Source organism: Phacochoerus africanus, chromosome 5 (genome assembly GCF_016906955.1).
Source record: "Phacochoerus africanus isolate WHEZ1 chromosome 5, ROS_Pafr_v1, whole genome shotgun sequence".
Lineage (NCBI taxonomy): Eukaryota > Metazoa > Chordata > Mammalia > Artiodactyla > Suidae > Phacochoerus > Phacochoerus africanus.
The window spans coordinates 59,216,390-59,240,578 of NC_062548.1; the positions used below are offsets into that span (position 1 = coordinate 59,216,390).

Sequence of the window (24,189 nt, forward strand, 5' to 3'; positions counted from 1 at the left end):
TTATACTTTTTATAGATTTCTGGTCTCCGTTCACTAATGCTTTGTTTAAAATATTTACTTCTGCTTTTATAATTGAGATTGGCTAATAATTTGCCAATCTTGGGACTTTTTAAGATCAGATTTTTTTTTTTTTTTTTTGGTCTTTTTGCTATTTCTTGGGCCGCTCCTGGAGGTTCCCAGGCTAGGGGTCCAATCGGAGCTGTAGCCACCGGCCTACGCCAGAGCCAAAGCAACTCGGGATCCAAGCCGCATCTGCAACCTACACCACAGCTCACGGCAATGCTGGATTCTTTAACACACTGAACAAGGCCAGGGATCAAACCCGCAACCTCATGGTTCCTAGTCAGATTCCTTAACCACTGAGCCATGACGGGAACTCCAAGATCAGATTTTAGTATCAAGGTAATATACATTTTGTAATAATCCTTCCAGTTCATTTGGTCTTCTTTCACTACCTGGAATGATTTTGTCCTTTTTTTTTTTTTTTCCAGGGCCACACCTTCGGCATATGGAGTGTCCCAGGCTAGGGGTCTAATCAGAGCTGTAGCTACCAGCCTACGCCAAAGCAATGCCAGATCTGAGCTGCGACCTATATCCCAGCTCACGGCAATGCCAGATGTTTAACCCACTGAGTGCGGCCAGGGATTGAACTTGCAACCTCATGGTTCCTAGTTGGATTCATTTCTGCTGCGCCACAACGGAAACTCCCAGTGTATATAATTTTTGAGGCTTTTGTCCATTTTCTCTAAATGAAACAAATTTTAGAATAGTGTGTATAGTATTCTATCAACATTTTGATGTCCACAGAATCAGTAGTGATTTGCTCTTTTTCTAGTCTGTTGTTAGTGATATTTTCAAAGGACCAATTTTTTTGTTTTTGTGATCCTGCCAATTGTTTGTTTTATTATATCACTAACTTTTGTTCTGTATTGCTTCCTTCCATTTCTTTAAAATTTATTTTGTATTTTTTTCTAATTTCTTCAGATGGATGCTTATGTTTATTACTTTTAAGAATTTTTTTTCATATAAAAATTTAAGGCCATAAATTCTCCTTAAAATACTTCTTTGAATGTATCCTACAAGTTTTGTTATGTACATACTTTATAAAATATTTTCTAATTTCCACACTTATAAATAACTAACTGATCCTTTAGTTATTTATAAGTGTGACTTTATTTATTTTTATTTTTGCTTTTTAGGGCCTCACCTGTGGCATGTGGAAGTTACTAGGCTAGGGGTCAAGTTGGAGCTACAACTGCTGGCCTACACCACAGCCATAGCAACATGGGATCCAAGCCACATCTGCATGGTTTTTCCCTTTCTTTTTCTTCCCTTATTACACTTGCTAGAACATCTGCGACCTATACCACAGCTCACAGCAACACTGGATCCTTAACCCACTGAGCAAGGCCAGGGGTTGAATGAATCCGCATCCTTGTGGATACTCGACAGGTTCATAACCCCCTGAGCCACAACAGGAACTCCTAACTGTGAGTTTAAATATCCAAAACATAATGAATTTTCACTTACCTTTTTGTGATTGATTTCTTGCTTAATCACATTGTTTTGCTAAAATATGTTAGGTTTAAAATTTCTGAAATTTTTTGTTCTCAACTTTTATGGTCAATTTTTGGTAATAATCTGTGTATACTTGAGAAATTACAAATTCTGAGTGTTTTCATATTTGTCCCTTAGGTCAGATTTGTAATCATGTTATTCAGATATTCTTTATTTGTGTCTTTTACTGGAATTTCAGTGAAAGAGTTGTCTGAACTTCTGGCTCCATTGTTTTCTCTCTCTCTCTTTTTTTTTTTTGGTCTTTTTAGGGCCACACCCAAGACATATGAAGGTTCCCAGGCTAGGGGTTGAATCAGAGCTGTAGTTGCTGTCCTATGCCGCAGCCATAGCAATGTGGGATCCGAGCCGCATCTGCAACCTACCCTACAGCTCAGGGCAATGCCAGATCCTTAACCCACTGAGCAAGGCCAGGGATTGAACCTTCATCCTCATGAATACTAGTCAGATTTGTTTCAGGTGAGCCATGACCTGAACTCCCTTGTTTTCGCTTGAACCTACTGTTATCTGCTTTTCTTCCTCAACTTTCTATCAAATCTTTTTCTCAAGATAATATTTACTTTCTAGAGTTCCTGTTGTGGCACAGTGGAAACAAATCCGACTAGGATCCATGAGGATGTGGGTTCGATCCCTGGCTTCGCTCAGTGGGTTAAGGATTTGGTGTTGCCATGAGCTGTGGGGTAGGTCACAGACAAGGCTTGGATCCTTTGTTGCTGTGGCTGTGGTGTAGGCCATGCAGCTGTAGCTCCAGTTGTACCCCTAGCCTGGGAACTTCCATATGCCACGAGTGCAGCCCCTATTAAAAAAAAAAAAAAAATCATGTTGCTCAGTTCAGTGATCAGTCTCAGTCTTCATGTTATTTGACTTACCGGTAACATTTGACAGAGTTGGTCGCTTGTGTTCTCTCTCTACTCCTTTAAACACTTTTTTCATTTGGCTTCTGAGATACCATGCTCATTGGATTTTCTTTTTATCTCTTTGCCTGTCCTCTTCAAACTCCTCTATTATTTCTTCCTCATCTTTATGACCTCCAAATGTTGGGGATGTCTCTGAGCTCAGATTGCTTCTCTTTTGTATCTATACTCATTCCTAGGTGATCTCGTCCACTCTCATGTATTGTCATTTCATCAAGATGTCTAACTGGAGTTCCCGTCGTGGCGCAGTGGTTAACGAATCCGACTAGGAACCATGAGGTTGCGGGTTCGGTCCCTGGCCTTGCTCAGTGGGTTAACGATCCGGCGTTGCCGTGAGCTGTGGTGTAGGTTGCAGATGCAGCTCGGATCCCATGTTGCTGTGGCTCTGGCATAGGCCGGTGGCTACAGCTCCGATTAGACCCCTAGCCTGGGAACCTCCATATGCCGCGGGAGCGGCCCAAGAAATAGCAACAACAACAACAACAACAACAACAACAAAAAGACAAAAAAAAAAAAGATGTCTAACAAACACCTCATAGTTACCATTTCCAAATCTGAGTTTCTGCTGTTCACCACCCTTCTGTGTCTGACACATACAAATCTGCTATTTCAGTCTGCTCATCTCAGTCGTTGGAAACTCCATTCATTACTGAAACCTTGAAGTGATCCATGATTTCTCTTTTCATAACCCATATCCAGTCCATTTGATTTCGTCTTCAGAAGGTATCCAAAGCTGAGCATTTCTCATCCGCTATATTGCTGGTATTGAAGGATATTTTTGCTCGGTAGAGAATTCTAAAAATTGGGAATTTTTTTTTTTTTTTTTAATCTTTTTAGGGCTGCACCTGCAGCATACAGAGGTTCCCAGGCTAGGGTCAAATCGGAGCTGCACCTGCCAGCCTACACCACAACCAGAGCAACATGGGATCTGAGCTGCGTCTTTGACCCACACCATACCCACTGAATGCTGGATCATTAACCCACTGAGCAAGGCCAAAGATCGAACCTGCATTCTCATGGATACTAGTCAGGTTTGTTAACTGTTACGCCACAATGGGAACTCCAGGAATTATTTTTATTTTAACACTTTGGTTATAATCTTAATATCTTCTGACTTTCATTATTTCTGCTGAGAAATCAGCTGTCAGTTTATTTCTTTTATTTTTAAATTTTTAAAAGTTTTATCTAAAACTTTATTTTTTTAAAATTTTATTAAAGTATCATTGATTTACAATGTTCCTTCAATTTCTGCTATACAGCCACTCATATACACCCTTTTTTTTTCCCATCAGGTTCTTACCCAAGAGACTGGATATAGTTTGCTATGCTGTGCAGCAGGGCCCCATCACCCATTCATTCTAAATCTAATAGTTGCATTTACCAACCCCAAATTCCCCATCAGTATCCCTCCCCCCCCCGCCGCCCCCCGGCAAACACAAGTCTGCCCTCTATGTCCACAATCTGTTTCTGTTTTCGAGATAGGTCATTTGTGCATATTTTAGACTACATATGTAAGTGATGTCATACGGTGTTTGTCTTTCTCTTTCTGACTTCACTTAGAATCAAAGTCTCTAGTTCCATCCATGTTGCTGCAAATGGCATTATTTTGTCCTTTTTGTTGCCGAATAGTATTCCATTGTATATATGTACCACATCTTCTTAATCCATTCATCTGTCAATGGACATTTAGGTTATTTCCCTGTCTTGGCTATTGTTGTCAGTTTATTTTAATATGAAGGTATCTTTATAATGCACTCATATCTATCATCGGTCTCATATTTACATGTATGAAAGGCAAAGAATTACAAAGAACCTCCGCAGGAGCTGCATCTACATTCAGTGTAGTTAAAATACCATTGTCTCTGTTTTCCATTTTGTCAGTTGATGAGAAAATTTTACATTTATCCTATGTGTAAACTCCACTTATTGGCGAGTAAGTCCTGAGAACAGTTCAGCACATCTCTAGATTTTTATAACTCTAAACTGAGGTTCTGTAGTGTTCAGGCCAAATCATCCAGAAAGAAGTATGTCCATTGCTGTTTAGTTTTCATTGCTGGTGAAGAATAAAATCCCTACTTTTTAAAACTAATACTCATTTTCTATGTTTCTATACTACGTAAATGAACTTTTCTTTCTAAATAGGTATATTTTAGTAGTAGAAAGTCCCCTTTATTACTTTTTTAAATTTTTTTTGGCCATGCTCATGGCATGTGGAAGTTCCCAGGCCAAGGATCAAACCTGAGCAGCAACACCAGATCTTTAACCTGTTGAGCCACCAGGGAACTCCAGAAGTTCTTCTGTTCTTCTATGTCAGATAAATCAACCTGTGTTAAAAGATGGAGTGTTTTCAGAATACTTCCTGGAAGCAGATAATTTTTTTAAAAACGGTCTATATGTCTGGATTTGTGCATCAAACATCTTTAGACCCAAGAAGTTAGAATTTCCCATACAGTTGAATTGTTTTGATAGAAATATCTGTTACTAAAAAGTTAGTTTGGGTTCCTGTGTCCATTGATTCCCAGACTGGTTTGGTTTGAGTTTGAGTGGTTGAAGCTAAAAAATTTCAGTATGAAGATTTAGTCTATATATGATATTCCAGGAAATCCGAAAGAATCTGGAACTAATAAGCATTTATAACAAGTTGCAGGATGCAAGGTTAATGTACAAAGTCAATTGCTTTCCTATTTTCTAGCAATGAAGAAGAAGAATTTGAAATTAAAAGCCCAGGAATTCCCATTGTGGCTCAGTGGGTTAAGAATCTGACATAGTATCCATGAAGATGCAGGTTCAGTCCCTGGCCTTGCTCAGTGTGTAAGGGATCTGGTGTTGCCATGGTGGTGGGGTAGGCCTGTAGCTTCAGCTCTGATTTGACCCCATCCCAGAAACTTCCATATGCTGCTGGCATGGCCATAAGAAGAAAAGAAACATTTATATGAGTACCCTCTACTTAAGTATAAATCTAATGAACTTGGTGTGCAATCTACCCAAGAAAAACTATCAAACTAGTGACCGAAATCAAAGAAGAGCTAAATAAATGAAGAGATATTCCACGTTCACAGAAAGAAAAACCCAATATTGTCAAGATGTCAGTTCTTCCCAACTTGGATCTACAGATTCAATGCAATTCTAATCAAAATTGCTGCAAGTTATTTTCTGGGTATTAAGAAATGAATTCTACAGTTTATATGGAGAGGTAAGGAATTGAAAGATATTGAAGAGACAAAATGGGTTGATTGATTGAAGAGACAAAATTGGTTGATTGAAACTACCTGATTTTAGACTTACTATAAAGCTATAAAAATTAAGACAGGCCAAAGCTACCTGGTAGCAGGAGGGGTTGCAAGAGACACTGCTGCCCCTGTGTGCTACAGAAGCAATCCTCTGAATTGTGAATCACTTCCATCTGCCTCACAGACCCCATCCCTAGCAGCCATCCAGCTCTAGCAGAGGGAGTGTGATACAGCTGTTCCCAACAGGTGCTCTGAACCTGCTCTGAACGGTTCACAGGTACATGTGAACCGTTACCACCCTGAGAACTCCAGGACTGGTACCTGCTGCTCCATCTACATGCCTACTCTCAAGGCGATGATAAACAGAAAGGTAGACAGTATGAGATGACAAAGTAGCTTTCAGACAAAGGAGCAAGATGAAAACAAAAAAAACCACCAAATGATGAGATAGGCAACCTACCTGAAAAAGAATTCAGAGTGATGATAATAAAGATGATCTAAGATCTTGGGAAAAGAATGGAGACACAGAGAACTTAAAAGTTTAACAAAGAGGATTTAAAGAACAAGATGAATAGCACAGTTTCTGAAATGAAAAATAATCTAAAAGGAACCAGTAGCAAGTTCATGGAAGCAGAAGAACGAATAAGTGAGATGGAAGACAGAGTGTGGAAATCACTGCCACAGAAGAGAGTACTGAAAAAGAATGAAGAGAACTGAGGACAATCTTGAGAGCTCTGGGACAACATCAAATGTACCAACATTCACATCATAGGGGTTCCAGAAGGAGAAGAAAGAGCCAGAAATAATATTTGAAGAGATTATATTTGAAAGGTTCTCTACTATGGGAAAGGAATCACTCACTCAAGTTGAGGAAGCACAGAGCATTCCATACAAAATAAACCAAGGAAAGACACAGTGAGACACATACTAATCAAACTGACGAAGATTAAATACAAAGAAAAAATATTAATAGCCACAAGGGAAAAGCAACAAGTCACGTACAAGGAAACCCACATAAGGATAACAGCTGATTTTTCAGCATAAATTCTACAAGCCGCAAGGGAGTGGCAAGGTATATTTGAGGTGATGACGAGGGGGAACTTAAAATCAAGAATACTTGACACAGCAAAGCTTTCATCCAGATTTGATGGAAAGATCAAAAGCTTCTCAGACAAGCAAAAGCTAAGAGAACTCAGCACCTCCAAATCAGTTCTACATCAATGTTCTCTGCTTATACACCCTCAATTGGGTTAGTCCTATATCCTAGTGTCTCCAGGCTGTTTCCATGCAGCCAGACCCAGCTCCCTCTTTGAATCTGATCTCTAAGACCAGCATTTTAATTCCTGACACCTGCTGGCACCCACATACAGCTGCCCATTGCACCAGCCATTTGTGGAGGATTGTTTTAACTGCTTCACACCAATTTTCTAGAGTTCCTCCTCTGTCTTGGTTGGTCTCTGTGCTGGTGGGGGAACTTCCCAGGGTACAGGATCTTTTCCTCTTTCCAGCTCCCTCCTAGGGGTGCAGGTCTCACTTGCTCCCACTTCCCCTCTTCTTTCTTTTGTCTTATCTGGTTTCGTGAAGCTTTTCTTGCTCTATCCTTAACCTGAGGTGTTTTTCAGTTTTGAGCAAATTTTCTGTGCAAATAATCCACATGTTGATGTATTTTCAATGTGTTTGTGGAAATAGGTGAGTCTCGCGTCCTACTACTCTGCCATCTTCCCTGAATCCCTAATTTAGTTTGTGTGCCTTTTGATTCCTACTAAGTTTGGATTGTTTCTTTTTTTTAAAATTCAATGAATTTTATTATATTTATAGTTGTACAACCATCATCACTACCTAATTTTACATTTCCATCCTAAACCCCAGCCCATTGTTACCCCTCTTCCCAACATGCCTCCTTTGGTAGCTGTAAGTTTTTCAAAGTCTATGAGTCAGTTTCTATTCTGCAAATAAGTTCATTGTATCCTTTTATTAGATTCCACATATAAGTGATAGCATATGATGTTTGTGTCTCACCGACTAACTTTACTTAGCATGATAATTTCTAGGTCCATCCATGTTGCTGCAAATGCCCTTATTTCATTCCTCTTTATTCTATTCTGTATATGTACCACATCTTCTTTATCCACTCCTCTGTCATTGGACATTTAGGTTGCTTCCACGTCTTGGTTATTGTATATAGTGCTGCAACGAACATTGGGGTGCATATATCTTTGAATCACGGTTTTCTGTGGATAGATGCCTAGGAGTGGGATTGCTAGATCATATGGTAATTCTATTTTTAGTTTTTTGAGGAATCTCCATACTGTTTTCCATAGTGGTTGCACCAATTTCCATTCCCACGAATAGTGTAAGAGGGTTCCTTTTTCTCCACACCCTCTCCAGCATTTATTGTTGGTAGACCTTTTGATGATGTCCATTCTGGCTGGTATAAGGTGATAACTCATTGTAGTTTTGATTTTCATTTCTCTAATACTTAGTGATGTTGAACATCTTTTCATGTGTTTTTTGGCCATCTGTATGTCTTCTTTGGAGAATTGTCTGCTTAGATCTGTGCATTTTTTTGATGGCTTTTTTTTTTTTTTTTTGGTATTGAGCTGCAGGAGGTATTTATGTATTTTGGAGATTAATCTCTCGTCAGTTGCTTCATTTGCAAATATTTTCTCCCATTCTGTGGGTTGTCTTTTCATTTTGTTTAGGGTTTCCTTTGATGTTCAAAATATTTGAAGTTTAATTAGGTCCCATTTGTTGATTTTTGTTTTTACTGTCATTACTCTAGGAGGGGATCTGCGAAGATATTGCTGTGGTTTATGTCAGAGAGTGTTCAGCCTATGTTTTCCTCTAAGAGTTTTATAGTGTCTGGTCTTATATTTAGGTCATTAATCCATTTTGAGTTTATTCTTGTGTGTGGTGTTAGGAAGTGTTCTAATTTCATTCTTTTCCATGTGGCTGTCCAGTTTTCCCAGCACCACTTATTGAAGGGGCTGTCTTTTCTCCATTGTATATCCTTGCCTCCTTTGTCATAGATTAGTTGACTGTAGGTGTGTGGGTTTAATTCTGGGCTTTCTATCCTGTTCCACTGACTCATATTTCTCTTTTTGTGTGAGTACCATACTGTTTTTATGATTGTGGTTTTTGTGGTATACTCTGAAGTCAGGGAGCCTGATTCCTCCGGATTCATTTTTCTTTCTCAGGATTTCTATCCAGGGTCTTTTGTGTTCCCAAACAAATTTTAAAATATTTTGTTCTAGTTCTGTGAAAAATGTCCTTGGTAATTTGATAGGGATTGCATTGAATCTGTAGATTGCCTTGGGTAGTATAGTCATTTTGATGATATTGATTCTTCCAATCCCAGAGCATGGTATATCTTTCCATCTCTTTGTATCATCTTTGATTTCTTTCATCAGCATCTTATAGTTTTCACAGTACAGGTCTTTTGTCTCTTCAGATAGGTTTATTCCTAGGTATTTTCTTTTTGATGCAATGGTAAGTGGGATTATTTCCCTAATTTCTCTTTCTGATCTTGCATTGTTAGTATGTAGAAGTGCTGTCAATTTCCTTGTATTAGTTTTGTATCCTGCAACTTTACCAAATTCATTGATGAGCTCTAATAGTTTTCTGGCAGTGTCTTTAGGATTTTCTAGGTTTGGTATCATGTCATCTGCAAACAGTGTTAGTTTTGCTTCTTACTTTCCAATTCAGATTCCTTTTCTTTTTCTTCTCTGATTGCCGTGGCTAGGACTTCCAAAACTATGTTGAATAGTAGGGACGAGAGCAGACATTCTTGTCCTGTTCTTGATCTTAGTGGGAATTCTTTCAGCTTTTCACCATTGAGAATGATGTTAGCTATGGATTTGTCATACATGGCCTTTATTATGTTGAGGTAGATTCCCTCTGTGCCCATGTTCTGGAGGGTTTTTATTAGAAATGGGTGCTGGATTTTGTCAAAAGCTTTTTCTGCTTCTATTAAGAGGCTCATATGGTTTTTATCCTTCAGTTTGTTAATGTAGTGTATCAAACTGATTTGTAGATATCAAAAAATCCTTGTACTCCTGGGATAAATCCCACTTGATCATGGTGTATGATCCTTTTCATCTATTTCTGGATTCAGTTTGCTAGTATTTTGTTGAGAATTTTTGTGCTGTGTTCATCAATGATTTTGACCTCTAATATTCTCTCTCTCTTGGTATCTTTGTCTGGTTTTGGTATCAGGGTGACGGTGGCCTCATAGAATGAGTTTGGGAGTGTTCCTTCCTCTGCAATTTTTTGGAATAGTTTCAGAAGGATAGGTGTTAGCTATTCTATAAATATTTGGTAGAATTCTGTGATGCCATCTGGTCCTGGACTTTTGTTTATTGGTAGTTTTTTAATCACAGTTTCAATTTCAGTCCTTGTAATTGTTCCATTCATCTTTTCTATTTCATTTTGGTTTAGTCTTGGAAGATTATACTTTTCTAAGAATTTGTCTGTTTCTTTTAGGTTGTCTTTTTTATTTGCATATAGTCACTTGTTGTAATCTCTTATGATCCTTTGTATTTCTGTGATGTCTGTTGTAACTTCTTTTTCACTTCTAGTTTATTGATTTGAATCCTCTCTCTTTTCCTTGTGATGGGTCTGGCTAAGAGTTTATCAATTTTGTTGATCTTTTCAAAGGATCAGCTTTTAGTTTCATTGAACTTTTCTATTTTTTTCCATTTCTATTTCATTTATTTCTGCTCTGATCTTCATGATTTTTTCTTTCTGCTAATGTTTTTTTTTTTTCTGTTCTTCATTCTCTAGTTGCTTTAGGTGTAAAGTTAGGTTGTTTATTTGAGATTTTTCTTGTTTCCTGATGCAGGCTTGTAGTGGTATAAAACTTCCCTCTTAGAACTGCTTTTTCTGCATCCCATAGGTTTTGGATTGCTGTGTCTTTGTTGTCATTTGCCTCTAGGTTCTTTTTAATTTCCTCTTTGATTTCTTCAATAATCCATTGGTTGTTTAGTAGCATGTTGTCTAGTCTCCATGTGTTGGATTTTTTTCACTTTGTTGATTCTAGTCTCACAGAGTTATTGCTGGAAAAGATGCTTGATATGATTTCAGTTTCCTTAAATTTACCAAGGCTTGATTTGTGGCCCAGAATGTGATCTATTTTAGAGAATGTTCTGTGCACACTTGAGAAGAATGTGTATTTTGCTACCTTTGGATGGAATATTTTATGTCTATTAATTAAGTCCATCTGGTCTAATACATCATTTAAGGCCTGTGTTTCTTTGTTGATTTTCTGTCTGGATGATCTGTCCATTTCTGTAAGTGGGGTGTTAAAGTCCCTATTATTATTGTGTTATTGTCAGTTTCCCCTTTTAAGGTTCTTAGAAGTTGCCTTATATACTGAGGGGCATATTCATTTACAATTGTCATATATTCTTGGATTGATCCTTTGATCATTATGTAATGTCCTTCTTTGTCTCTTATAATATTCTTTATTTTAAGGGCTATTTTTGTCTGATAGGAGTATTGCTACTCCAGCTTTCTTTTGATTTCTGTTTGCCTTGAATATTTTCTTCCATCCTCTCACTTTCAATTTGTGTGTGTCCCTAGAACTGAAGTGGGTCTCTTAAAGACAGCCGATATATGGGTCTTGTTTTTGTATCCATTCTGCCAGTCTCTGTCTTTTGGTTGAGAGATTTAGTCCATTTACATTTAAGGTACTTATTGACGTGTGTGTTCTTATTGCCATTTTATTAATTGTTTTGTATTTGTTTTAGTTGGTCTTTTTTCTTCCCTTCTCTTGTTCTCTCCTTTTGTGGCTTGATGACTATCTTTAGTGTTGTGTTCAGATTGCTTTTTCTTATTTGTGTGTGTATCTATTGTAGATTTGTGGTTTGCAATTACCATGAAGTTTTGATGTAGGAGTATAGGAGTATACACACACACACACACACACACACACACACACACAAGATTGTTTTAAGTTGTTGGTCTCTTAATTGCAAATGCATCTCCAGAATCCTGCCTTTGTACCCTCCTCGTCTCATGATTTCCCATTTTGGTAGCAATTTGTGCATGGATGATTTCCTACCTTTACTGGTGAGCCTTGTCATTTGTTATATTTTTGTTTCTAGTTGTGGTCTTTTCTTTTCCGCCTAGAGAAGTTCCTTTAGTATTTGTTGTAAAGCTGGCTTGGTGCTGAATTCTCTTAGCTTTTGCCTGTCTGTGAAGGTTTTGATTTCTCCTTCAAATCTGAATGAGAGTCTTGCTGGGTAGAGTAATCTTGGATGGAGGTTTTTTCCTTTCATCACTTGAAGTGTATTGTGCCACTCTCCTCTGGCCTGTAGAGTTTGTGCTGAAAAGTCAACCTATAACCTTATTGGGGTTCCCTTGTATGTTATTTGTTTCTTTTCCCTAGCTGCTTTCAATATTTTCTCTTCGTCTTTAATTTTGGTCAGTTTGATTAATATGTGTTTCAGGATATTCCATACAGTACTCATGTGCTTCCTGGTTTTGAGTGAGTGATTCCTTACCCATATTAGGGAAGTTTTTGGCTATTATCTCTTCAGATATTTTCTCTGGCTCCTTCTCTCTCTCTCTCTTTAACTCCTGGCACCCCTGTAATATGGATATTGGTGCATTTAAAGTCCTAGAGCTCTCTTAGACTGTCTTCATTTCTTTTCAGTCTTTTTCCTCTTTTCTATTCTCTGTCAGTGATTTCCACCAGTCTGTCTTCCACCTTGCTTATTTATGCTGCCTCCCCTATTCTGCTGTTGGTTTCCTCCTGAAAGGAAAAAGTGAACTTTTTATTTCAGTTATTGTATTTTGCATCTCTGCTTGCTTAATCTTTAAATCTTCTGTTTCTTTGTTCAATATTTTGTGTAATTTATCAGTCTTTGCCTTCAGTTTATTTTCAAGATCTTGAATCATCTTTACTGTTGTTAGTCTAAAGTTTTTTTCATGGAGGTTAGTAATTTCCAGACCACTTATCTGTTTTTCTGTTGTTTTTTTTTTTCTTTCTTGTTCCTTTATCTGAGTTGTAATTCTCTGCTTTTTCATTTTAGTGTGGTCTCCTTTTTGCATACAATAGGGTTGTATCCTCTCTTGCTTCTGATATCTACCTCCCTTGTGGCTGAAGTTGGTAGGAGGGCTTGCTGCAAGCTTCCTGATGGGAGGGACTGGTGACTGCCCATTGGTAGGTGGAGCTGATTCTTATCCCCCTGGTGGGTGGGGCTTTGTCCCTGGGTGTGATTAGAGGCAGTTGTGTGCCTGGGGTGGGGGAGTCTTTAGCCAGCCTGTTTGCTGGTGGGTGGGGCTGTGTTCCTACCCAGTTTATTGTTTGGCCTGGGGCTGCTCAGCCCTGATGGGTGGGGCCAGATTTTTCCAAAATGGCCACCTCCAGGGGCGTTTCAGGCTGATTATTATTCCTGAGACCTTTGCATCCAATGTCCTTCCCCCACAACAAACCACAATCCCTGTTTTCCAAGGTGATCCTCCAAGAACCGCAGTCAGGCCTGACCCAGATTCCTATGGAATCTCTGCTGGGCCCTTGGACTCAGGGCACAGGAAAGCCTGTGTCTGCCTTTGAAGGGCAGAGTCTCTGTTTCCCCCAGTCCCATGAAGCTCCTACACACAAGCCCCTCTCTCCCTGAATACCAAATGCTCTGAGGGCTCCTCCTCCCAGTGCCAGATCCCCAGGCATGGGAACCTGACCTGGGGCTCAGAACTCTCACTCCTGTGGATGAGTTTCTGTAATATAGTTATTTTCCATCCTTTGAGCCACCCACCTGGTGGGTATGGTGTTGCTTATATCGCTTAATCACCCCTCCTACCATCTGGATGTGGCCTCTTCTCTGTCTTCTGGAGTAGGATGTCTTTTTTTTTTTTTTTTTGGTAGTTTGCAGTCTATTTGATTGAAGGTTGTTGAGCACTTGGTTGTAATCTGGTTTTAATGAGAGAAGCTGAGCTCCAGTCTTTCTACTCCACCATCTTAATCCTGTCTCTGGATTGTTTCTTAATGTGTTTTTAAGATAGAATTGTGAGCTCATTTTCAACAGGCTTTTGTCTGAGGTTTAGTTGTATGCCTAAGTTGAAGGCATGTTTCTCCAGAGAACTTTTGTGTTTATTTCCACTGAATGTCCTAGAACCTGATTTTATTTTGATTTCTTATCTTGAGACTTAGAATTCCCAGTAAAGATTTTTAGTCGTGTTTATTACCCTGAGCCCAGCAGTATCTTACAAGCTGATTTCCTCTTGTCTGATCTCTCCGCTAATAGTGTTGGCTTCAGTGGCTTTATGCAGGGGATCTTGGTTCTAATACTTGCGTTGCAAACATCTCTGTGCCCTCATCTTCTGTTTCTGAGTTAAAAGACAAGACTCTAGGCCACTGAAACAGGCAAATCCCAACTGTATCTAATAGAACATCAGCTCATAGTCTTGTTGCTCTGATTTGGCTCTGGGGTACTTCCCTTAAAAATCCTTATAAGTTTTAATACACATTTAAAAGGATGCTTCTTACATTTTATTTAGTATGTGTAAGTGTTTTGTGGTGAGGACTTTGAGATTATCTAGCTTCCGTATTTCTGGAAATTATAGTCTGTTTACTTGTTTATTGACTGTGAACTCCATTAGGGCTGGGTCACTGCCCACCTAATTCACTACAGCTTTCTGAACACCTAGTGCCTGGAACATGCTATACACCTAATAAATGTTTGTGGACTTAATGAAATGCTATCATGACAGATTTATTTATAATAGTGACAACTTGAAATAAACCTAAATGTCTAATATTGGGGCGGTACTTAAGTAAATGGTTATATTTACTTAAAAATAAGTGGCTATTGCTCATATAGTTTTTCAGCCAGAAAAAATGATGATTTGGAGGGCTGTATTATAAGACTGAAAAATATTAGAGATTAAATGTAGGCGAGAAAGTCAGGATTCAATTTTGAATTTAGAATATAGTAACTTAAAAATATACATAACCAGGAATTCCTGCCACGGTTCAGTGGGTTAAGGACCTGACGTTGTTTCTGTGAAGATGAGGGTTCAATCCCTGGCCTTGCTAAGTGGTTTAAGGATCCAGTATTGCCATAAGCTACAGTGTAGGTCACAGATGTGGCTTAGATCTGATGTTGCTGTGGCTGTGGCATGGGCTGCAGTTGTGGTTTTAATTCTACCCTTAGCCCAGAAACTTCCACATGCCACACACACGGCTGTAAAAAGAAAAAGAAAATATGCATAGCCAAAAAAATACTCAATAGTGAACATCAAATGTTAATAGTTACTTATGTTGGAGTGGTGGATTGAGGGTCCCATTTTACAAACCTCCTATAATGTGGTTTTATAATGAAAACACAAAAAAGAAAAAGTGTATATTAGTGTCCTTAAAAGTTTTTAGGTTTAAGTATACTAAAAAGTTGATAAAACAAAAATTTCAGAATTAGTTTTAACTATTAAAATGTTTACAGACTTTTATATGAAAACACAGAAAAAGATCTTTCTGATACTCAGCGACACCTTGCTAAGAAAAAATATGAGCTACAGCTTACTCAAGAGAAAATTATGTGCTTGGATGAAAAGATTGGTGAGTTCTTTTTTCTTGGTGTTACTTTTTTTAAAAAGTCTGATAGAAAAAACAAACATGCTTTCTTCTTTTCAGTTATAAATAAACTTAGAAGTAAGCCCTTAAAAGTTTTCAAAACAAAACTCATCGGAAAAAATATTTTTCTTGATAGTAAATTTTTTTTTTTACTTAGATTTAGAACTGTGTCTTCATATTTTTTAGTTAGATTTAGACATGGGCTTAGATTTTTCAATGAAGAAATAGCTGAATAAATCAACACTAAGTTTGTGATGATCACTTTTAAACTTACAAGTTTTTGCATTATGCCATGTTCATTGCTGTTGTAATTCAATATATTACATATGTGTGTGTGTATATATATATATATATATACACACACACACTACTTTTAGTGTAAAGTAGATATATATATATATATATATATATATTTGGCTGTATCTATGGTATAACTTGGGGATATAGAGAAAATTATTTTTATAAAGTCCCCTATTCTTGTTTCTTACTAGTGATCTTTATTAAAATATGGTCATAACTTAATCTTCTCATAACCATAAAGTAAAATTTTGGTCAAGACTATAGACAAGCCCATTTTAAAACTGAATAAATCTTTTTAAGATTTGCTATCATGTGGTTCAAAAATATCTGGCACAAGCAGTTAGGTGGGTGGAGGTACTTTTTATTGAAATAGAAAATATTGAAACATAAAAGGGGAATATTGAGGAACTCATTTTTGGATATTTTAAGTACAAGTAAAAATGTAGAGTAAGCAGGTAAATAGATAAGTTTGTGTCGCAGAAGAGAAATCTAAGCTAAAGATACACGTTTGGGACACATCAACATATAAATGATTTTAAAACCATGAAATTACCTCGGGGAAATATAGAGAATGAGGAGAAGAGGATCCAGGACTGAGTAAGAAGCCAAAGAAGTAGGAAGAAAACCCAGAAGTGAGTGTCATTTGGGGAGGCAAGAGAGCAAAATGTTTTTAAAAGGGGGGTGTAATCAATTGTCACATACTTTTAAGAAGCTAAATAAGATGAACAAATTTTTTGTGTGTCTTTTTTTCTTTTGTCATTTTAGTACCACACCCGAGGCATATGGAGGTTCCCAGGCTAGGGGTTGAATTGGAGCTGTAGCGGCCGGCCTACACCACAGCCACGGCAATGCCAGATCCAAGCCACGTCAGTGACCTACACTGAAGCTCACAGCAGTGCCAGATCCTTAACCCGCTGAGAGAGGCCAAGGATCGAACTAACATCCTCATGCATAGTAGTTGGATTCGTTAACCACTTAGCCACAACAGGACCTCCCAAGATGAACAAATATTGATTGAATTTAGCACTTTGGAGGTTTTGGTAATACTGACATACACAAAAAAGTTTGAACAGAGTGTTGGATGTGGATGATGGAGTTGGTTGAGGAATGATTCCTAAGTGAGGGATAAAGACAGGAGAGAACAGGATTCTTGGCTTTAAGAGCTACAGTAAAATGAGGTAGTAGCTTAAGTGGGATGTGGGGTTGAGGATTTTTTTTAAAGCCAGGAGATAAGTGGAGCTGTTTTAGAGTTTATTTTATGCCACTGGGGAGAAACTCAGATGTCAGAATAGCCAAAACATTTGGTTTGCCTTAAAGACAATACTGCCTGGAAAAGGGACACGATTTATGATATAGATCAATCTCTCTATATGGGGTTACCTCTCTTAGCATGCTGCACTGAATGGCCCTTGGGGGGATTTACCTAAAGGTCTAGTCACACAGAGCTTCCTTTGTAGAGCTCTGGAGCATTGGTTCTCAACCTTTAGTGTGTTATTAGCAATCCAGTCTTCACCTGGAAAGCTAGTAGAGCTCCTTGGAGCCAGGCTCCTTGAAGTCGGCTATGACCAGGACTTTTGTATCTTTACCAATTTCCTCAAGTGATTCTGAAGCTTTGTTGTGCATTAGAATCCCTTGGGGGAGGGGTTCTTGTTAAGACACAAATTGCTCTGCCCACTCAGAATGTCTAATTCCATAGGTCTGGGGTGAGACCTACAAATTTTTTATTTCTAACAAGTTCCTAGGTGATGCTGATGGTGTTGGTTGAGAAGCCACAATTTGAAAACCACTGTTCTACAACAATCATTCAGGTCTTCAACACTGACATTGGCTTACTGGTGTTTCTCCCAAATCAGTCAGACTTTCTGAATGTTTTTTTCCCAGGAATTTTTGTGTTTTGTCTTTGTAGGGCTGCACCAATGGCATATGGAGGTTCCCAGGCTAGGGGTCGAATTGGAGCTGTAGCTGCTGCTCTATACCACAGCTACAGCAATGAGGGATCCGAGCCGCTTCTGCAACCTACACCACAGTTCACGGCACACTGGGTCCTTAACCCACAGAGTGAAGCCAGGGATGGAACCCTGTCCTCAGGGATACTAGTTAACCACTGAGCCATGATGGGAACTCCTCTAGGAATTTGTATAACATACTTTAGAAAAATCAGAATATTAAAAGCTCTTTGTCTCAGAAGATGACTTAATTGAATATTTTATTAAGATCTGTTATCAACTTACATACAACAGTGATTCAAAGCTTAGAGGGAGGAAAATTAGAGGGGGAAATATTAATATTCCATGTACATCACCCATCCACCCTCCCCTCCCCCACCACATATTCTACTTTGAGAACTTGTTATATAGAACTTTCCTTTGCTGTTTTAATTCAAATGTGTTAATTTTTGTATTTATAAGTCATTTCAAATTTCATGATTAATCTTTATTTTTAAACACTAACAACAAAAGCCATTTTTTAATTCAGGATATTGTACTTTATTTTTAATTATTGAGTATAATATAGGAGAATTTACTTTGAAAAATATTTTATTCTGCTTGAGCTGGAAAAAATTATTTTAATTAAACAATGCCTTTATGATTACATACTTAGATAATTTTACAAGACAAAGTATTGCCCAGCGAGAAGAAATCAGCATTCTTGGTGCAACCCTCAATGATCTGGCTAAAGAAAAGGAATGCCTGCAAGCATGTTTGGATAAAAAATCTGAGAATATTGCATCCCTTGGAGAGAGTTTGGCAATGAAAGTATGTTCTGAGAAAAGTGGTTTAAAAGAAATGTTGAACTTGAATCTGAATAAAATAATAGGATTTTCTCAATTTTTTCCCTAGAGAGCCGAAACTTTAAAATCTGATTTTGAAATATTTCAAGATAGTCTTAGGAAATATGTATTCAAATTCACTAGCAAATACCTTAAAATATATTTTTTTCTGATCAGTTTCTGATCAATAGTCACTAACAATAACTATTTCAAATATCAAAATGTAAAGCATAATAAAAAAAAAGTAGTGAGACTACTTTTTCTTTTTAAAAGCACACCAGAGCTTATATTTTCAGGTCACCATCTTGGGAGGCAATATGTTTATTCCATTAAAACTGCCTTTGTAAGTATATTCAGAACTAGGGGCACATTTTTATTTCATCCTCAGCCTTTGAGATTAGATCAAAGAGTAAACAGAACTAGTGAGTAAAGTTGGATGATAATTTCATCTCACGCGTTTGTCGTTCAAACAACTGCAAAAAGGGTGTTTTCAAAAAGGCAGGGAGATAGCCCCTTTTCTAGTTTATAAACTGATTCTGAGACAATTTCTAAACTATTTTCCACAAATATCTTAATCAAAGGCAGCATCACTGGAATAAGGTCCTTCCGCTCTCTAAGGGAACTAATGCATTCATTTATCCATCCACCCACCCAACAAACATTTGCTGACATATCGGAGGGAGTATGTTAGAAACTGAGGCTGCGTGGGCATGCCTTCCAAAGGCCTGCAGTATAACTGAAGAAATATAGGTAGAGAAGCTATTAGGACAGAATGTGCCATATGACATATACACAATGTATGATTGAAGTTTGACAGAAATCTACCTGATTCAGCCCGGGAGGTTGAATTAGGGGAGGAGGAAGATCTAGGAAGACTTCCAGGAAGTGGTGGTGCCCATGATGCCCTGAAAGGTGACTAGGAATAGCCAGGAAAAGATTAAGAGAAAGGACAGTGAGAGAAAGCAATCCAAACAGGTAGAGCAGCTTTTATAGAAAGGGTAATCCAAACAGAACAGCTTCTATGAAAATCCAGGGGCTTTCATAAGAGAATTTCATGAGGTTTCTTGATGGTTTAGTTCATGTCCAGAGAATAGAGTGCAGAGAGGTGAGTATGGGGAGATGAAGAGGGTAAAAGATGAGATGGGAAAAATAAGCAACACATCAAAAAAACATTCAGTGTTGAGTTTAGATTCTGTCATCATGGATATAGAGGATCATTGAAATAATGTAAATGAAATGTCATAGTTAGATCTTTAAAACATTAGTCTGACACTTGTCAATCCAGGTAAAAGATGGGTTATAGGGAAATGACAGTAGTGACAAGGACAACAGTTGGGAATAAAATGATAAGAACTGAATGAGGATGATGGCAGTACCCGTGAGAGAAATAAAAACAGCTCTATTTAGGAAGTAAGATTGACAAGACATGCTTTCTGATTTAGGAACTGCATGAATAGTTCCTATGCCTGACATAGGAAACGCAAGAAACAGAACAAGCTTATTAGAGAGGAAGATTATTAACATGCTTTTGGGACATGTAGTTGAAATATTCATAGGCTCTTAGATTTTAAGGTTTGGAGAGAAAATTGAATTTAGTAGATTTAGGAATTGTGAGCATAACTGAAGTTAACAAAGTATATGAGGTGGTAAATTTTGGTTTACTTGTTGAAAATTCTAACTCATTACTTTATAGTTAACACCTTTTAATAGTTTTGAAATTTTGAGGTGTTTTTGGGGGGTGGGATTTTGTTTCTTATTATATGTAGGTCACTTTTTGAATAGTTAAACGTGATTTGCTTTAAAATCATCAACAGAAACAAATTATTCAAATCTTTTTGAATATCAGTTCCCTCTGTTATATCTCATATTTTATTTTTCTTTCATTCTACTAACTATACCAATATTATCTTTTCCTTCACAAAGGATATTAAGTCACAAGTCAATTTCAAAATTAAGTGCATTGTATAGGATTATGAATGTAAACACATCCATCCTTTGAAGAGAAAGTAACTTTCTTTTTGGAAATAACTTTTAAAAATAGTGTTAGACATTCAGAAGAAGGAATGTTCTTTTCACTTTCTCAGAGCTGAATTTACAGTGCCCTTCAGTGAAAAGCAGTAGTTTTATAGTTTAATCTGGAGATAACAGAAATATATTACTATGGAAAAGTCTGTATTATAGTGAATAAGGTGAGTTTTTTCTGGTAATCATAGTTTAAAAAGATGTTCTACTACTTGCTGCCAATTAAAGTTAGAAAACTCAATAGCAAGCTCACAGATTTTTCAAGTACACAGAATTACTTGTGTGAAATTTTAGTTTCTTTTTGTTTCTGAGTAGATTTATGACCATTGTATCCAGGTTGAATTTTTAATAATTACCTTGAATTTGTCTCTGGTTGTCTTATATTTGTCTTATATTGAGGTTATATAAGGAATATCAAATTGATAATGGTGGCATCAATGTTAACAATTTGAGAAATGGTACTATGAGGGTCATATTCGAGAGAAAAATAGATTAGAGGACATGTTATTGGGCTCTATACAATAATTTATTGCCCTGGATACTTGACAGTGTTCTTAGAGAATCTTTCTAAATGAATTTCTGTTGATGGTAAAGGTAAGTGCTTTTTAAGCTTATAAACTCTGTTTAAAGCTTAACCAAGTGATGACTGTCAGAAACACTAGAAGTTCAATTAGCTTGTCAGAATTTATTCAGAAGTGTATTAAGTTATATTTCAAAAGCATGTGTGAACATTCCATTTTAAGCAGTATTTCTCTGAGATTTTCCTCCATAGGCACGTGCTTCTTAAAGGGGTTTAACGGTTTTGCTAATGGATGTTTTAACCATACTGGCAGTACCCACTACTGCCAGATGTGGCATCTGCACCATTCTCCCAGAAAGTAGAATGTGAGACCAGAGCAAAAAATACCCTGGCAAGGAGCACGTGAGTAAAGGAAGATCACACACACACACACCCCCCCACACACACCCATGTGCGCACACACACACACACACACACCCTTTGTCTCTGACAAATAGGAACAGCACAGTTGGGAAATACAAGTTAGTTTTTCATCTGGTGAGTTGGCCAGTAAAGTTTTGAAAATTCAAAGGGCAAAATGAAATCTATTGAGTGAAAGAATAATTTTCCTTACTTTTTTAGGACTAATGCTAGTGTCTATGTACAGTATCTGTAACTAGTTCAGGATCAGTGAGTTTTTTAAGGAGGAGGTGTTGATGGTATTGATGGCATTGAGATTTCCCCCCTCATTTCAGTCTTGACTGACACCGTTAATTCTGCTCCCTCCTTAGATCCTGAAAAGGAATGTTATCAATAGTTTATTTTTTATACCTTTGCTATAGGCCTAATGCTTACCTCCTTATTAGTTCACACCTACAATTAATGGTATACTTTTATAAGTAATTCTACTGGGATCAGCTTTTTGAAGATGATATTGATGACTAATATTTATATGTATTATACTTGATCAAAGTCATCATTCTCAATAACTAAATTTAATTTTACATGGTTCACTTTCCTGAGTTTTATGACATGAAGAAAGTAAATCAGTTCTATTCTTACTATAGAACACCACAATTCCAAACCACTGGTTTTCTTCCCAAAGTAGGGTGCTTAAGGGGTTCTTGTGTTGCTAGGTGACTGCACAAAACATCTTTTAACAATGTTTCAAATAATGACTTCATACGATATAACCAAGTATAGTCTCTATTGTTTTTATCCAGCACAGATACTCACACTGATATATTAGGCTTTAGTTTTAAAGTATAATAAAGAAGAATAGAACATAAATGTGTAAAACCAAATGGAAATCAAAAAGGGGGAGGGCAGGAGTTCCCGTCGTGGCCCAGTGGTTAACGAATCCGACTAGGAACCATGAGGTTGCGGGTTCGGTCCCTGCCCTTGCTCAGTGGGTTAACGATCCGGTGTTGCCGTGAGCTGTGGTGTAGGTTGCAGACGCGGCTCGGATCCCGCGTTGCTGTGGCTCTGGCGTAGGCCGGTGGCTACAGCTCCGATTCAACCCCTAGCCTGGGAATTTCCATATGCCGCGGGAGCGGCCCAAGAAATAGCAACAACAACAACAATAACAACAACAAAAGACAAAAAAAAAAGGGAGGGCAAATTCTTTTAGTTTATTCAGTTTTAACAGACATAGCAGTTTAAGATAATTTTTTATTTAATACTTATATTACTTTTCAAGGAAAAGACCATTTCAGGCATGAAGAATATCATTGCTGAGATGGAACAGGCATCAAGGTAAATCACTTATTCAACAAAAATGTGAGCATTTATTGGGGGCAAAGCACCATGTTAGAAAAGGGATGCCAAATAGAAAGCATAGTCAATGATTTGTAAAGTATTTCAAAACTTCTGATACTCAAGACTAAGAAAGCCTTCATCCTACCTCTAGCTGCTCTGCTACAGTCTCCTCTGCAGGTTCCTTCTTCTTCTGCCCTCTTAAAAATGAATGGTTCTCAGGAGTTAGCCCTTAGCCTCCTGATTCTTCTCCTGCTGCCCCTTCTCAGACAAACCCTATTCGCATCCATGGCTCCCAACCCTGTGTACAGCCAGATGACTCTGAAATCATCACTCTAGCCTCAGCCTCCCCATTACACTCAAGACTCTTATATTTAACTGCTTACTAGACATAGCCACAGGAAGGTCTTGAAGGCTCTTCAAATTCAAAGAATAATCTTCTCCCACATAGTTCCATCATGTCCAGTATTCATCCCTAGCCAGAAACCTGGCATTTTCCTCGCTCCTCTCCCTCACAAGCACCACACTCCTGTCCCCCAAACTCCCAACTGCAATCTATCACCATCTCTCAGCCTAGGTAATCTTTCTGACATAAAATCTCAAAATTCTTTAATGATTTCTCATAACCTGAAGGATAAAATTAAAAGACTCATTTTTCTGTAACACAGGCCTCTCCCTGCTCCACTTCTGCCCTAAAACCTTGGATCCCAACACTTGTCACCCAAGAGGCTCTTGAATGTGATGTGGTTCTCTGCTAGTCTTTACACCTTGAGAACTCCTGTCTTTCCTTTCCTTGGCAAACACCATGTCCTCCCTTTACTTCCCTAAACAGACTAGGCCTCCTTTCAACATTAGAGAGTCATCATCTTGGACAGAACACCAAGTCCCTTTTCATAGTGAGATGTTGGCAACACAGAGAAACTCCAATGCATTATGCTTGCAGTATTTATCCCTACAAATTTAAATGTGTTTGAAACTTCTTCAAATGTTTTCATGCTTACTGTCTTCTGTCTTGTGAATATTTGTGTTTCTATTTCGGTAAAATGACTCCTCCATATATTATTTGATTTGTGGAATAGGCAGTCTACTGAAGCCCTAATTATGTGTGAACAAGACATCTCCAGAATGCGTCGGCAATTGGATGAGACAAATGATGAGCTGGCTCAGATCGCCAGGGAAAGGGATATCTTGGCTCTTGAGACTGACAGTCTCCAGGAACAATTTTCTAAAGCTAAACAAGAAAACCAGGTATACTTCCCCCTAGAATCTTGTTCGCCAGGAAAAGTAGGTATTTCTTCTGAGGCATAGCCCTCTTCTTATTGTGTTAGAAAACCTCAGGCTTGGGAACTAGCCTCTTTTTTTTTTTTTGCCTTTGTTACACGGAATATGCCATGCAATTTCTAAATGAAATTTATGGACATGCACTGTTACATGTTAAAGAAAAGAGGGAACAATGGTATCATGGATTTGTATTAAATCTTAGGAAGTACTTCTTTAATGAAGGATAAATATTTGAATACACCAGCAAATGAAGAAACTTTTAAGAAAAGTGT

General features: G+C 37.8%; 1 protein-coding gene across 7 annotated transcripts in view; it reads left to right on the forward strand.

Annotated features, from left to right (window-relative positions):
- TSGA10 (testis specific 10) overlaps positions 1 to 24,189 on the forward strand; it is a 119,664-nt gene that overhangs the window by 44,006 nt on the left and 51,469 nt on the right. For all 7 annotated transcript variants that reach the window (XM_047781461.1, XM_047781460.1, XM_047781463.1 and 4 more), the window contains 4 exons: positions 15,160 to 15,275; positions 18,192 to 18,346; positions 22,581 to 22,636; positions 23,716 to 23,884. In XM_047781461.1, the coding sequence (XP_047637417.1) occupies positions 15,160 to 15,275; positions 18,192 to 18,346; positions 22,581 to 22,636; positions 23,716 to 23,884 (496 nt within the window). The remainder of the gene's footprint in view (positions 1 to 15,159; positions 15,276 to 18,191; positions 18,347 to 22,580; positions 22,637 to 23,715; positions 23,885 to 24,189) is intronic.